Source organism: Pelophylax lessonae (assembly GCF_965119305.1).
Source record: "Pelophylax lessonae genome assembly, chromosome: 11".
Taxonomy (NCBI): Eukaryota; Metazoa; Chordata; class Amphibia; order Anura; family Ranidae; genus Pelophylax; species Pelophylax lessonae.
The window spans coordinates 72595274-72612080 of record NC_138778.1 but is presented as its reverse complement, the minus strand read 5'-3'; the positions used below and the strand labels follow the sequence as shown (position 1 = coordinate 72612080).

Below are 16807 nucleotides of genomic sequence, written 5' to 3'. Positions count from 1 at the left end.
CATGCGGTCCGCCAGGGCCGGTACCGCCAACCACGCCAAATCCCCATGCAGAGAAGGTGTTGTGTGCTCTGCAGCACGCCGCTATTCGGTACAGGCCGCCGCCATTTTTTTTTTTGCTGGATCGCACGAGCCGCCATTTTGGCGTAGCCTCGTGTCTCCAGCATGGGGGCGGCCATGTTTGAGGTGATCCAAACACCTCGTGGAGCTAGGGGAGGCGCCGGAAGTCGTGCAGAGGGGCGGAGCCGCTTCCTTTCTTCCTGGGCAGCCAGCCAAAAGACTTCCTGTTTGTGAACACAGCGCTGTAACCTGTTGCAGTTAACTCTGAGCATCAAGTGGTGAGCCTGGGGGTCTATCTCTCTCTCTCTCGATCGATAGGGATCCCTAGCAGGTAACACTAAGGGGCTTTTGTGGCGCTGGGGGTCTGAAAAAAAAAAAAAAAAAAGTTTTTTTATTTAATTGAATTGTATTATCCGGGAAGTTACTGGAATAATCATGGACCCTGCCACACAAATACCCCCACCTGTTTCCCTCGAGGGGGCCACAGGACCCGCCGGTGCACAGAGTATGGATGCATTTACAGCAGTTTTGGAGTCTTTGGTGGCTCGGGTGGAGGCAGCCTGTCAGGGACGGGGGTCAAGGAAGCGACCCCCGCCTACCCCTATATTATCTGACACCTCTGACTCAGATTCAGAGATGGTCACTGCAGCTGCAGGTCCCTCTGCAAGGGCTGTTACCTCAGGTAAAGCTCCCTCAGACAGTGAGGAGGACGTTCCTTCTCCTGCTATAATTCAGGAAGAAGCATTGGTGGACGCACTAGTTGTGGCAGTGCGGGAAACCTTAAGACTTGAGGTTTTACCGGCAGAGGCAACTGAAACAGAGATTCCCTTTGGTACTAACAAGCCCATCAAAACGGTGAAGGTTTTTCCTGTACCCAAGTGTTTTGGTAATAAAATTAAAGGAGAATGGGAGCATTCTAAGCGTACCTTTACGATTTCCAAGCGTATTGCTAGATGCTATCCATTTGAGGAATCCTTCATTAAGAAATGGACGGTACCACCAGTGGTGGATCCACCTATTTCCAGGCTGAATAAAGCCACGGTTATCCCAGTGGAGGACACTTCGTCCTTTAAGGATCCGGTGGATCGAAAGATGGAAGCGGAGTCCCGCACTATCTTCTCCCTGATAGGGTCAGCATTTAGACCAGTAATTGTTATTGGTCTAGTTTCCCAGACACTAACGGAATGGGCGAGATTGGTACGCCAAGACCTAAGGGGAAAAGATATCCCCCAGGGAACATCTGATTTGATGGAACAGATTATACAAGGGCTACAGTTTGTCTGTGACGCAGCCTTGGATGCTACCCCCCTATTAGGGCATGCATCTATGTCAGCGGTAATCCTCAGACGTGTGCTGTTGTTAAAATGCTGGTCAGCTGACCTAGGTTCCAAAAAGACCTTGACGAATCTCCGCTTTCAGGGGAATCGTCTATTTGGGACCACCCTAGATGAAATTATTAAGGACGCCACTGGGGGCAAGAGCACTTTCTTGCCACAGGCTGCTAAAGCTAAGGGACCTCGCAACAAGCGAGGACCTTTCTTTACCGCCCATAAAGGGTTCGTACGCCCGGCTGGAAAAGGCGGGAAAGGCAAGACTCCTCCAGGAGGGTTCAAGAAAGGCTGGTCGGACAAACAGAGGACTGACTCAGCCAAACCCGAAGCAAAGGATTATACAGCCTGAAGGTGCGCCCCAACCCGGGTTGAGGGTGGGGGGACGTTTTCACCGGTATTCAGGACATTAGATCGAGCATCGACTACTGCTACCGGTGCGATTCTTCCCTTCCAACATTTAAGTACTACAGGGAGCGGTAGTCACCGTTCCCTGAATAGATCTTTTCCTTTACCTTTTCCTAAGATTAGTCTCTATTCCCCACAGGAATCGGATCTGGTTGACCAGACAGACCAAGAAGCCTCTAGCCGGGTGACTTCGGTCCCTGAGGTTCAACCAGAAAAGATCACCCTTCCTGATAGGAATCAGGTATCTGATAAATGTGTGGGAACAGAAAACGACCAGACTTTCTCGGATGGTCGGGGCCAGATAGCTCTAGGGACGCCTGGTTCAGATCCAGTCAGCGCCAGTGGTCCTAGAAATTCTAGGCTGGCCTCGTCAAGCCGGCCTGGCCGACTTGGACATGCTAGTCGCAGACGTTCCGTGGGAACTTCGTCTCAGGGAGTGTCTGTGGTCTCAAGGACCAATTTACCATCGTGCTTTACAGTCGCTGGTTTTAATGGCCTGGCCATTGAGACCCAAGTACTGAAGGACAGAGGGTTGTCAGCTTCAGTCATTCCTACCCTTATTAAAGCAAGGAAAGCGACTTCCAGCAAGGTCTATTATCACACATGGAAGACTTATATTGCGTGGTGCGAATCTTTAGGATTTCCTCCACGTACCTATTCGGTGACTCGAATATTGGCTTTTTTGCAAAAAGGGGTTGAGCCGAAACTAGCCTTGAGCACCATCAAGGGTCAAGTTTCAGCATTAGCAATCTTCTTTCAGAAACCTTTAGCTACCAAGTCCTTGGTGCGGAATTTCATCCAGGGGGTGCGGCACCTGGCTCCACCAGTCCGCGCGCCCTTACCGCCCTGGGATCTTAATTTAGTTTTGTCGGTTCTACAGAAACCTCCCTTTGAAAACATCAGGGAGATTCCCTTGCTTACTTTATCCCAGAAGGTGGCCTTCTTGGTGGCTATCACTTCTGCTCGCAGGGTGTCAGAACTGGCTGCATTATCATGCCAGTCCCCATACCTAGTGATTCATAGGGATAAGGTAGTACTTCATCCTAAGCCATTCTTTCTTCCTAAGGTGGTTTCAGATTTTCATCTGAATGAAGATATTGTACTACCTTCCTTGTGTCCTCAGCCCAATCATCATCGGGAACATGCGTTGCATTCCTTGGATGTGGTTCGGGCAATCAGGGTATACCTGAAAGCTACGGAATCATTCCGTAAGACGGATTCACTTTTTGTGATCACGGATGGCCCCAGAAAGGGTTTGCCTGCATCTGCCGCGACCATTGCCAAATGGATTAGACAGACGGTGGTACAGGCTTATTCTATTAAGGGTCAGAGTCCTCCGTTCCCTGTTAGGGCGCACTCCACTCGAGCGCTCAGTACTTCCTGGGCCTTTCGCCATCAGGCGTCAGTGGTCCAGGTATGTAAGGCGGCCACCTGGTCGTCGGTACATACCTTTACAAAATTTTATAAAATTGATGTGATGGCATCGGCGGATGCCTCATTTGGCCGCAAGGTTTTGCAGGCCGCAATTTGAGGAGACCGGTGGTCTGCCTCGAGGGTTTTTTTCTGTTTGAAAAATTTATTTTTGTTGAGTCTCATCATTAAGGATGAGCATTGTAAACTTCTAGTTGGCACCGGTTGGGCCTTCTAGATTGGGATTTGATTTCCATTTTCCCACCCCTCATTTGTGATACTGCTCTGGGACTTCCCGAAGGTGCTGTATCACCGAGGACTACGTCTGTCAATGAGCGATAGAGAAAAATGGATTTTTGTAAAATCTTACCGTAAAATCCTTTTCTCTTAGCTCATTGACAGACGTAGTCCCCGCCCCCTCTGTTTTTGAGTTGGGTTGGGTTAAATTCTCTAAGCACTGCTTTTGTGACATAACTGATTTGCTGTGGCGGAGAGAGAGAGAGGATATACCCTCGGGGACTGCCCCTGGGGTGTGGCCAGAGCATTTTTATTTCCTGTCTAGTCCTGCTCCTGTGGAGGCAACATAACCCGAAGGTGCTGTATCACCGAGGACTACGTCTGTCAATGAGCTAAGAGAAAAGGATTTTACGGTAAGATTTTACAAAAATCCATTTATATCTCAAAAGTGAGTACACCCCTCACATTTTTGTAAATATTTTAATATATCTTTTCTTGTGACAACACTAAAGAAATTACACTTTGCTACAATGTAAAGTAGTGAGTGTACAGCTTGTATAATAGTGTAAATGTGCTGTCCCCTCAAAATAACTCAACACACAGCCATTAATGTCTAAACCCCTGGCAACAAAAGTGAGTACGCCCCTAAGTGTAAATGTCCAAATTGGGCCCAAAATGTCAATATTAACCAGCACTTCCTTAGCCCTCTTGGGCATGGAGTTCACCAGAGCTTCACAGGTTGCCACTGGAGTCGTCTTCCACTCCTCCATGATGACATCATGGAGCTGGTGGATGTTGGAGACCTTGCGCTCCTCCACCTACCATTTGAGGATGCCCCACAGATGCTCAATAGGGTTTAGGACTGGAGACAAGCTTGGCCAGTCCATCACCTTTACCCTCAGCTTCTTTAGCAAGGCAGTGGTCGTCTTGGAGGTGTGTTTGGGGTCATTATCATGTTGTAATACTGCCCTGTGGCCCAGTCTCCGAAGGGAGGGGATCAAGCTCTGCTTCAGTATGTCACAGTACATGTTTGGCATTCATGGCTCCCTCAATGAACTGTAGCTCCCCAGTGCCAGCAGCACTCATGCAGCCCCAGACCATGACACTTTCACCACCATGCTTGACTGTAGGCAAGACACTTGTCTTTGTACTCCTCACCTGGTTGCCGACACACACCCTTGACACCATCTGAACCAAATACATTTATCTTGGTCTCATTAGACCATAGGACATGGTTCCAGTAATCCATTTCCTTAGTCTGCTTGTTTTCAGTAAACTGTTTGCGGGCTTTCTTGTGCATCATCTTTAGAAGAGGCTTCCTTCTGGGACAACAGCCATGCAGACCGATTTGATGCAGTGTGCGGCGTATGGTCTGAGCACTGACAGGCTGACCCCCCACCCCTTCAACCTCTGCAGCAATGCTGGCAGCACTCATACGTCTATTTACCAAAGACAACCTCTGGATAGGATGCTGAACATGTGAACTCAACTCTTTATTCGACCATGGCGTGGCCTGTTCTGAGTGGAACCTGTCCTGTTAAACCACTGTATGGTCTTGGCCACTGTGCTGCAGCTCAGTTTCTCAGTTTCTTTATGTAGAGCAACAATTCTTTTTTTTAGATCCTCGGAGAGATCTTTGCCATGAGGTGCCATGTTGAACTTCCAGGGACCAGTATGAGAGAGTGAGAGCGATAACACCAAATTTAACACACCTGCTCCTCATTCACTCCTGAGACCTTGTAACACTAACGAGTCAAATGACACTGGGGAGGGGAAACGGCTAATTGGGCCCAATTTGGACATTTTCACTTAGGGGTGTACTCACTTTTGTTGCTAGCAGTTTAGACATTAATGGCTGTGTGTTGAGTTATTTTGAGGGGACAGCAAATTTACACTGTTATACAAGCTGTACACTCACTACTTTACATTGTAGCAAAGTGTAATTTCTTTAGTGTTGTCACATGAAAAGATATAATAAATATTTTCAAAAATGTGAGGGGTGTACTAACTTTTATGAGATACTGTATATGTTTGGGGATTCTAAGTAGTTTTCTAGCAAAAAATAGATTTTTGCCTTGTAAGCAACAAGTGTCAGAAATAGGCCTGGTCTTGAAGTGGTTAAAGAACATTAAAGGAGTTGTAAAGTCTCATGGTTTTTCACCTTAATGCATTCTATGCATTAAGGTGAAAAAACGTTTCTGCTTCAGCTGCACCCCTCAGCCCCCTTTTTTCTTATCTGAACCCGATCGTTCCAGCGACAAGCACGAGCCCAGCAGTTCCAGCTGCTGTCTCGGGTCCTCAATGGATAGATTGATAGCAGTGGGAGCCATTGGCTCCCGCTGCTGTCAATCAAATCCAATGACACTGAGGGCGGTGCCAAGTCCTGCTATCTGTGTCAATGGATGCAGTAGCGGGAGTCGTGAGTGCACCCGCATAGGTTCCCCCATGGAAAGCGGCTCTCCGTGGGGCACCCAATGAAGAGGACAGTTTTGTATTAAAGATAACTGTGGATACATTCTGCATTGTTTCATGAAGTAGCCAATGTTTGTAACAGGTGTGGGTTTAAAAGTAGAGCTCTAGCCAGAAAATGGACATTTCACTAATTTTTAACAAGCAGTAAAACTATTTACAACAAGCACTCATTGATCTCTAAAGCTCTATGCAATGTGGAGCAATTCATCCTTAAAGTTTATAAAAGATCCAATGAAGTTATTCAAGGTGGGGTGTTGCATTCTGCTCTTACCCTCTACTCGTGCACCTGCTTTGTATTTACATTTGGTCTCATTCACACGTATGAAAATACTCAAATAAATGCAAAAATGCAAGGGAATTTTCCTCAGAGCTTAGTGAATGTGATATCAATAAAAATATTATGCAATTTTAATTTTTTTTCACAGGTTACTGCCTTGTAGACAGAGTTTTGTCACTGGGAATAGAAGCCCTGCTGTACACACTCACATGGCTATTTTAAGCTTGCGCAGTAAGGATTCTATTCCCAGTCAAGTGGAGTATTACCACACACACCTTTAAATGTATGGCTACATTCAAGCATATGTGGTAAGGCTTCCATGCATTACCACACATGCCTGAAAATGTATGGCAATATTCAAGCATCTGTGGGAGCAGAAGCCTAAGGCAGGCCATAGATGGTGCAAATTTCTTTCCTGCATATGGGTTGCAGGAAAGAAATTGGCTTGATTCCCCCATAGACATAGACAGTTCTGACAAGGGTACCCCTCCTGTCGAGGCATTGTGTTCCCAAGAAGACAGTGAATATTGCTAGTGGCTATAGCAGCCGTTAGCAATAATCACAACTACAGGTGCATCTCAAAAAATTTGAATATCATCAAAAATGTATTTGCTTGACTAATTCAATTCAAAAAGTGAAACTCTTATATATTGAATAGATTCATTACATGCAGAGTGACATATTTCAAGCATTTATTTCTTTTAATTCTGATAATTATGGCTTACAGCTAGTGAAAATATTCAGTATCTCAGAAAATGTAAATATTACAAAAAAAACAATACAAAAAAAAAAAAAAGATTTTTAATGCATAAATGTCCAGGTACAGTATAGTATGCACTTAATACTTGGTCAGGGCTCTTTTTGCATGAATTACTGCATCAGTGGGGCGTGGCACGAAGTCGATCAACCTGTGGCACTGCTGAGGTGTTATGGAAGCCTAGGTTGCCTTCAGCTCATCTGCATTGTTGGGTCTGGTGTCTCTCATCTTCCTCTTGACAATACCCCACATATTCTCTCTGGGGTTTAGGTCAGGTGAGTTTGCTGGCCAGTCAAGCACATTAATACCATGATCATTAAACCAGGCATTAGTACTTTTGGCAGTGTGGACAGGTGCCATGTCCTGCTGGAAAAATGAAATCAGCATCTTCATAAAGCTGGTCAACAGAGAGACGCATGAAGTGCTCTAGAATTTCCTGGTAGAGGTCTGCGTTGACTTTGGACTTGATAAAACACAGTGAACCAACACCAGCAGATAACATGGCTCCCCAAATCATCACTGACTGGAAACTTTACACTGGACCTCATGCAGCTCGGATTCGTTTCCTCTCCACTCTTCCTCCAGATTCTGGGACCTTGATTTCCAAATGAAATGCAATATTTATTTTCATCCGAAAAGAGGACTTTGGACCGCCGAGCAACCGTCCAATCCTTTTTTTCCTAAGCTCAGGTAAGACAGTTCTGACCTTTCTCTCGGTTCAGGAGTGCCTTGACACGAGGAATGCGACAGTTGTAGCCCATGTCCAGAATAGGTCTGTGTGTGATGGGTCTTAAAGTACTGACACCAGCTGTATTCCACTCCTTGTGAATCTCCACAACATTCTTGAATGGCCTTTGCTTCACAATCCTGTCAAGGCTGCGGTTATCCCTGTTGCTTCTGCACCTTTTTCTGCCACACTTTTTCCTTCCACTTAACTTTCCATTATAATGCTTAGATACAACACTCTGTGAACAGCTAGCTTCTTTAGCCATGACCTTTTGTGACTTGCCCTCCTTGTGGAGGGTGTCAATGACTGTCTTTTGGACAACTGTCAAGTCAGCAGTCTTCCCCATGATTATGTAACCTACTGAACCAGACTAAGGCTCAGGAAACCTTTAAAGGTGTTTTGAGTTCATTAGCTGATTAGAGTGTGCTACCATGAGTCTACAGAATGTAACCTTTTCACAATATTTTAATTTTCTGAGATACTGAATTTTGCATTTTTACTAGCTTTAAGCCATAATCCTTAAAATTAAAATAAAGAAATGCCTAAAATCACTCTGTGTAATGAATTTATTTATATAATATGAATGTAACTTTTTAGATTGAATTACTGAAATAAATTCACTTTTTGATGATATTCAAATCTTTTTATATGCACCTGTAAATCTGGCAGACTAGTTGTGCTCCAGTTGATCGATCAATCAACTTAGTACATTCAGCCTGCTCATACACAGTTCAAACCATCTTTAACTGGCCTGGAAAATCTATCACTATGTCCAAGCTTGTGTGTTAAAGCTTCAATTTCCAGTGAAGCCGAACATTACCACACATGCTTGAAAATATATGGCTATGTTCTAATGTGTGGTAAAGCTTTCGCTCACTCCTTGCTACTAAGGCTCTTCCAGTTGGATGTCAGGAATTTGTACATCAGCTCTCATGGTGCCCTCTTCCCGACACGGTCAGAATATTTTCAGTCTGAACTGTCCCACAATTCTGGATGCTGATAGGATATGTATGAAAATACTTGAATAAATGCTGGATAATGCTGCTAGAAGCCAGTTTCAGTCCTGGATGCTGCTCGATAGCAGCTATCAATTTTGACTGCGACACATCTTTAGCCATGTTTTAGGACCAGAACCAGCACACCATACAAGGGCTTGCCCAGCAGGACCATCGTAAAGCTCAATGTCATATACAACGCAGGCTTGTGCACTGGGGGACATCCTGTATAGACAGGATTTCCTCTATAACTATATTCATTTTTTGACCTCCAGAATGCGTTGGGTGTTTTGCTTGTAATTACTTATTGTGCCTACACACCTATCCATGCAAAAACCTGCTGCTCTGGGAAAATGGGTTTTGGGTAATTTTTTGGGCCCCTGAACACATCTCTATAATACAGATATAAACACCAAAATGTACTGTACATGGGCACATTAGTGATCATATTGTTGTGGTCATAGGGTAAATAAAATAAAAAAGCCCTATGCTTTTGTAAGAGATGTTTTTTTGCTCACGTGCTCATAAGCCCAAAGGCCAGCAGGCTGCCAAGTCACTGAAAATAAGTAAAACATGTTTTATCTCAGAGCTTTGAGGATGAATTACTCCATGTTTCCTAAACATACAGATGTCTGTGAGGGCTGGCGTAAAGTCATTTTTACTGCTTCTTAATGATATGTAAATAGTGTTCTACTTAAAGCTATGGAGGTTCTGATATCCAGCCAAAAGTAATCAGTTTGTATTTGAATGTAGTAACCCCTTGAACAATATGCAGTATTGGCCCTTTCTGGACAATAAGTCATCTAAAGTGTTCGTCTCTTTCTAGTGCTTGTCTTTTGATTTTCCTGGGTAGGAATTTTAACTTTATTTCATTTTGTTACTGACATTCCTTGTTGTTTTTCTTTTCTCAGAGATATCCAGGACAGAAGCATTATAAAGATTTACCGGAAGGAGCCCATTTATTCTTCATTTCCTGCTCCTCACATCACCAACGGGGACGTGAGAGTAAGCGGAAAAGACCGCTGGTCAGACTGCTGTCACCGGCTTTGGCTGGGTCTGGGCTGGGGGCTGGAAGTAGGTGGCAGCAATTGCTCCCAGCCCAGAAGCATGTGTGTCCTTGTGTGGAATGGGAGCTGTGCATGGGCATGGCTGTCATATGTCTTTATGTAATGTGAGGTGTGCGTCTATGTATATTCAAATGTCTGCAAAGCCATTTGCAGTTCTGTGTGTGTGAGACATAGAATAGACTACATTTATACAGCTGCTGTGTACTACTGCAGAATTTCAAGTATTTCTGCTATAGTTCTCCCTCAAAAATATCTGTTGATCCTGCAGAAATCCTGTTAGCTTGAACTTTACATGCAGATTACAAGCAGGGTTATAAATATTTTAGTAAGTATTCTTCCTGGTGTTAAATAATAAATTAGATAATTTAGATATTTATTTATTAAATATTATTATTTATATTATTATATTTATATTTTATATTAAATATTTAGAATAATTAAGATATGTGTGGAATGAAAGGTGCAATTTGTGTGTGCCAGATAAATCTATGCTCATTGGTCAGTCTTTGTTTGTATTGCATTCTTTTGTGTGAGACGTGTAATATGCATGATTGTGTGGCTTTGTCCCCTGATTCCCTTGATTCATAGAAAGAAGTAACATGAATCCAAGAGTGAGGCTTTATTTGCTTCTGTTGTATTTGAAATAAAACCTGCACTCTCTTGAAGTCAAGTTTTCGAACCAATTCCAAGTAACGTCACTGCACAGCAAGTTTAATATCTTGCTTCCTCCCTGTGCAAAGCTGCCCATTACCTCTGACACCTCCTACAAATCACATGTCCACGAATGACCATGTACCCTACTTTCTGCATTCAACAAGGTAGTGCAAAGCAGAGTAGATTTGAACCAGGTGGCATGGCAGTGAACTATACTGAGAATCAAAAAGAGGCAGGGAGGATGGTAGGTACAGGCATAAAACTTTCATATAGTGTTTGCTACTGAGTTAGGTGCATTGCTGCTACCCATGCAATGCCGACTATTTCCCTGATGCACCTCTTTCACTTCCTACAAATCACACATAGGATGAACATGCACACCACTTTCTGCCTTACAAAATGCACTACATAGCAAAGTAGACTTGAACCAGGTGGCATGACAGTGAACTGTACTGACAATCAAAAAGAAGCAGGGAGGAGGGTACAGGTATATTCTTTCTTATAGTATTTGCTACTGAGGAAGGTACCTTGTGGCTTTTGTGACTTAGTATATTGATTTTAAATAAGACATTTAGAACGTTTCATGGTGGCAGGTTTTGCTGATTTCTCTTCCTGAAAATAATGATCAGACAGGGAGTAGCTAACTTGCAGTTTACTAAACAGGTGCAAAGTTTGAAGCAATATTGCACGCAGGTTCAGTATGGTGAAGAAAATGTGTATACTGCAAAATAGGTTCAGGATGGCAAAGAATATGCATAAACTGTGGAGTCTGATCACGAAAGCTGCACAAACATGGATATTTCACAGCAATGTCTCTGTGCTTCAATCAGGATAATGTGGATCAATAGAATAGTCTCTATAAGACTCTACCAGAACAAATTGAGAATCACTACTTCTGTAAAACCGTTAAGAATACAGCTACTTGTGATTACCCTCATAAAAGTGCATCTCTAACAGTAAAATCCAGGGTAGCTTTGGTAACACAGGTGAACAGCTAGAAAGATCCAAAGACAAAAGGCCACCATGCTGGAACCAGAGAACTCTGGTAGCATTTGGTGAGGGGCTTCCTGGATTGTCTTGAGAAGTTGCATGCTATAATGGGAAGAGGAGGGACACGTAAAGAACAGGACCACCTCTTGTCCAATTATATAGTGCCTTTTATTTTTTTATTAAAGTAAAAGATGTTTTATCAATAGGTAAGGGGGAGAGAAGGGAGAAAGTGTGACTGCTACTGCGGCACTTTATGAGGCAGGAAGTCACAGCAGCACCCTGTAAGTTCAAAGCTGACAGTAAAGCTGGCTATACATGGATAGAAAATATATGTATGGATAAGGACATGGATAATAAATTTCAATCCAGGTATGGGCAGAGTTTTTGTACAGAAGTCGATCTACTGAAACTTCTGTACAACCAGGCTGTCGGATAAATGGCATTTGATCAGCACAACCAGATATAGCCAGCAGCTGTCACGCAGGTGGTCAGACACTATAGCTAGCTTCTATGTTCTTCACCTTTAGCAGCCCCTTTCCCATAAGGTAAGCAGGCCTACCAATACTAGGTTGCTCCCTGGACTTATTCATGATCTATAGTGTCTGGCTACCATGCTGGGGCAGGCGCAAACTAAGCAAAGCAAATAGGTACTTGCAGGGACAGTGGTTCGATTGACAGTCCAGGTACAAGGCAGGCAAGGTTCAGAATAGTTAGGGACAAATCGGTAGTCAAAAGGCAGGCACAGTTCAGAGAATAGTCAATATCTGATCTGAGGTCATCAATGAGGAAATCCAATCTAGTAGAGCAGGGCAGACAAACAGGGAGCTTAGAACGTGTGTAGCAAACGCAATATCACAAGCATGAGACTGCAGGCTTGGCTGGCTTTAATCAGGTTTGGTCTCCACCCAGAGACTGGCCACATCAATCACCTTGCAGGTGGACAGACAGACAGGGATGCATCATAGTCAAAATCAGGATGCTGGAATGAGACCAGCAGCTGTCAAAGAACAGGAGTGTTTACCTGCTCCTAACAGCAATGCTGATCAGTGTATTCTGGCAAGGGGGAAGTCTTCCTGTCATCAAAACATAATAGCTTGGGGAGGGGGGTGATTCCCCAATCCATCTCATATGTGTGAATGAGGGAATATGGTCAGTTTTTTTGCTCAATGAAGAAAAATGAATCATTTGTGAGTTGCTTAAATCCGTGATGAAGTTCTTCTGTTGGCACTGTGGTGGGTGGCCAACCAAAAGTGCAGAAAGGGCCTGTTGAGGAATGTAATGTATGGTTGTATATCCAGACTACTTTGGCTAAGTAATGAGACTATTTCCCTCATTTCTCATGAGTTAAGTCTCAGCAGTTGTATGAGTTGTGATTGATTGAACCTTTTACATGTCTCATAGCCTACTGAGAGACTACATGCTTGGAAGAACTCGCTTTTGAAACTGGGTCCCTGATCTGAATGCATCTTCTGTGGACAGCTATCAGGAAGGCAGAAGTACATAAACAAAGTCTCTCTCTATAAGTTTCTATAATAGCACAGAGTCAAGCTGAGACTCACTACTTCAGTAAAACATTTCAGAAAACAGCTTCTTACAGTTATCCTTATAACCAGAATCTCCCACAGGGAACTGGAGTATTCTGCTAGCAATCAGGGAAGGGCTCCCTACCGAAGCTGGGTCTTCTGGAAAAGTTGCATGCTATTATGCTCTTGTCTAATTGCCTCTGAGCCAGTCAACATTAAATGGTTTTAAACATGCTTAGGACAAACCTAGATCTACACTCAGATAAAAAAATAAATAAAAAAACATGTATAAAAAACAAAATGAAACCGGCAGACTTGATGGACTGTTTTGTCTTTTTTCTATACTCTTTTTGATCAGTATATTTGTTCTCAGACAGTAGATCCAAATGTACTCAAGCCAAGAGGGTCAGCATAAAATCTACAATTATAAAGAAGTTTTTTACTGACAGATAAATTGCTTAATATAGGTTTCAGATGAATCCTAAATCTTTGGGTAACTGTAAAAAAAACCTTTATTATATAATGGATAAATGATAATGTTTATATAATCTAGTCTTTAATAATTAATAGATTTTTGAACAGCAAAGCAGTAAAAACAGGAAGTCTGTATATGCAGTGAATATAATTGAGAACTCCAGGTAGCATTTGGTTCTTGAAATGTTTAATGCTGCTGGAGCTTTTTTTTATCATTTCCTGTAACCCAAAGATACAGGCCACTATAAAGTTGTTGCAGAAGACTCACATTTTTTATCTATGAGCTTGATATAATAAAGAATTTATTGTGAAGGGGAATAAGAAACGACTCCTTGAAGGACAACTCCACCTTTTAATTTGGTTTTACTTTAAGTATCCCCCACCCCCTGTACTCTACAGGGGGTCACCCACCTGAAAAAAAAATACTTATCTTATTGCAGTCTTCGTTTTGCTACCCTGCCTGGTACAACTCAGTCTTTGCAATGAAAACATTTTGGTCGGCTTTTCAATCCCACTGTGCACTGGATGGCTAGAGGCTTATCCACATGGATTAATGAAGCCACGGCGTGCAAAGAGGAGCCAACCGGAGGAGGAGGTGTGAATTCTTTTTCTTTCTCTTTTTTTTTTTTAAATCTCATCTAAAATCAAGTTTAGGACTGAAGATATGTTTTCAAAAGGTAGTCCACCAGACTAATGGAGCTTCTTAGATTCGTGGTGTATGGAGCCATGTGGACTGTCCCTGCAAAGACATTCACCATATATGCCACAACTTTAAAAAGCAACTTGAAAGCTTCTAGGATGTGCTTGCCAAGAGCCCTGTGTCAGGTAGGCTTGCACTTGTTCAGTCCAAAAGTCTGAATTGCTGTCCACTCATGTATTGGGTATGCAAGGTTTTAGCACAGAGGCACCCACTTCCTAGGCCTTTTTTGAGCAAGTTGTTCATTTTCCTGTCCATTGAGTTTTGCGTGGGCCTCATGATCGCAAATGACAAAGGTGTTTTCTTGGAAACCTCTGACGTCGAAGCACCTAATTTTGAATCACCTGAAAGCCACTTTTTCTTCTTTAAAGAGAAAACTCCTTTTGATGGCTTTAGGGGGGGGGGGAGTTATTTCTCCATTCTTTTTTTTATTGCTTAAGGATGATAGCTGTATTCAGCTGCTCTACTGGGATAGCTCTACCTTTTAGCTTCCACAATGGCTCTATATTTTGCAATCAAGGAGACAGATTTTTACTTCTGATTGTTCTTGTATATACTATATAACCCATATATATACAAAAGCACAATGTGCTATAAAATAGCAACTCTGGGATAAAATTCCTCCAATGCCCAGTGCCAGTGCCCTGATCCACAAAAACTGTTGACTCTATATCATCCAAGGCTGTGTGACTTTGATATGTAGTTCTACCAAGCTGTGTTTTAGTTCGACCAAGGGTACATAAAGTTCAACCAAGTTGTTTGCATCTACTACAAGACAACTTCTCACAAATTGCGGGCCCCATTTCCCCTATGCCTACATCTCATATCCTGCCAAAAGTAAGCATTATCTGGCTACTTTCTATAAAGCAAAAGCTTTGCCTGTGCTACTACCGCACACCTATAACCGGAGAAGTGTGAGGACTATATTTTGGTAAAAATGTGTGCCTTAGGTCCCATCACAAAGAGAAGGAACGTTGCTGAACACCCCTGTGCCCTGCCACCCTGAGTCCCACTTGCCTGTTCTACTGTCCCTCTGCAGTCAGTGGGCTTTTATGCCAATTTCAAATAGACCACAGCGAAAAAAAAAGTCTATAGCTAAATATTTGTGTAAGAAAGCAGGAAACAAAAGAAATGAGGCTGGAAACTATTGGAGGGCTTTTATACAAAATCTATAAACATACATTTTCTACATAGTACCCTAAAATGCTTTCAAGTGACTAATGGAATCAATGGATTTTAATGAGGAGCATAGTAGTGATGTACATCTGAAGTGGAGAGTGCTGCCTATGAATGAACATAAGGGGGTTTGAGGGGTGCTTATGAATGAATACAAGAGGGCTTTACATTTGGGGGGCTGCTGATGTATGAATATAAGGAAGCTGTACATTGTAAGAAAGGGTAACTGTGAATACAAGGGTTTTACTTTGGGGGGCTGCTGATGGAATTGGGGGGGGGGTGAATTAAAAAAAAAAAAGATGTACATGGGAGCTGATAATGGATGAATATAAAAGGGGGTTTGGGGGGCTGCTTCTGAAATAATACAAGGGAGTTTTACATTTGAGGGCTGCTGATGGATGACTGTAAAGGGGTAGGCTTCCTATGAAATATACTGTAAGGGGGCTTCACTTCGGAGGCTGTCGATGGATGAATATGAGAACAGGTGGGGAAGTTGCACATCGGAGAGCATATCCAATGAACCACATCTGTAATAAATTGCAGATCTGAGGGGGTGCTGAGAAGGTAACAAACATACCAAAATTTATAACACAAAAAAAGTCCTATAAACCTATACAGTGTTTCCACATAAACTATAATAGTCCATAACACCAGTGCAATAATGTTTACTTTGCTCTAAATGAGTATTAACTGTTCAATATTTAAAACTCCATCAGTGATAATTCTTCATCCAATTCACCACATGACTTGCATAGTTAATCTGGTTGAAAAAAAGTCCATTCAATTCAACCCACAGAAAGAAAAAAAATATCAAGACACACACAAATCGAAAACCTCTGTTATTTACAATCCTGTACCCACAGTTGATCCAGAGGAAGGCAAAATCCCCCCCAATAAAGCTTGATCCAGTGGGGGAAACAAAATCCTTCCTGGTCTCCCAAGAGACAATTGGATATTCTCTGTATCAACTTTACCTATAAATAGTAGCATTCAGTTATATTTTGTGCATTCACAGTGGGGAAAAATAATTATTTGATCCCCTACAGATTTTGTTTGCAGTTTGCCCACTTACAAAGAAATGAAGGCTCTATCATTTTCATCATAGGTGTATTTTAAATTATAGAGACAGAATATAAACAAAAAATACAGAAAAAAACACATGATACAAATTCTATGAATTGAGTTGCCGTTCAGTGAGTAAAAAAAGTATTTGATCCCTTACCAACCAATAGTAATTCTGGCTCCCACAGACTGGATACAGTATGTGCTCGTGTGTTACACAGATTAGTACTGTCAATTTAGAAAGGTGCTCCTAAAGACAACACGTTAAAAGACATTTGTCCACAGAATCTCTTTCTTCCATTCAAACTCTCCATTATGGGTAAGACCAAAGAGCTGTCAAATGATGTCAGGGACAAGATTGTAGACCTGCACAAAGCTGGAATGGGCTACAAGACCATCAGCAAGAAGCTTGGTGAGAAGAAGGCAACTGTTGGAGCGATTATTCGCCAATGGAAGAAATACAAAATAACCATCAATCACCCTTGGTCTGGAGCTC

At 42.7% G+C, this 16807-nt stretch overlaps 1 protein-coding gene across 10 annotated transcripts in view; it reads left to right on the top strand.

Moving 5' to 3' along the window:
• The window catches only part of SRCIN1 (SRC kinase signaling inhibitor 1), a gene marked incomplete at its 3' end in the record, with an annotated part of 894005 nt that overhangs the window by 642153 nt on the left and 235045 nt on the right, over nt 1–16807 (top strand). For 9 of the 10 annotated variants that reach the window (XM_082272513.1, XM_082272514.1, XM_082272511.1 and 6 more), the window contains one exon: nt 9580–9742. In XM_082272513.1, coding sequence (XP_082128639.1) covers nt 9580–9742 — 163 coding nt within the window. The remainder of the gene's footprint in view (nt 1–9579; nt 9743–16807) is intronic. The other variant, XM_082272507.1, reaches the window with a different exon arrangement.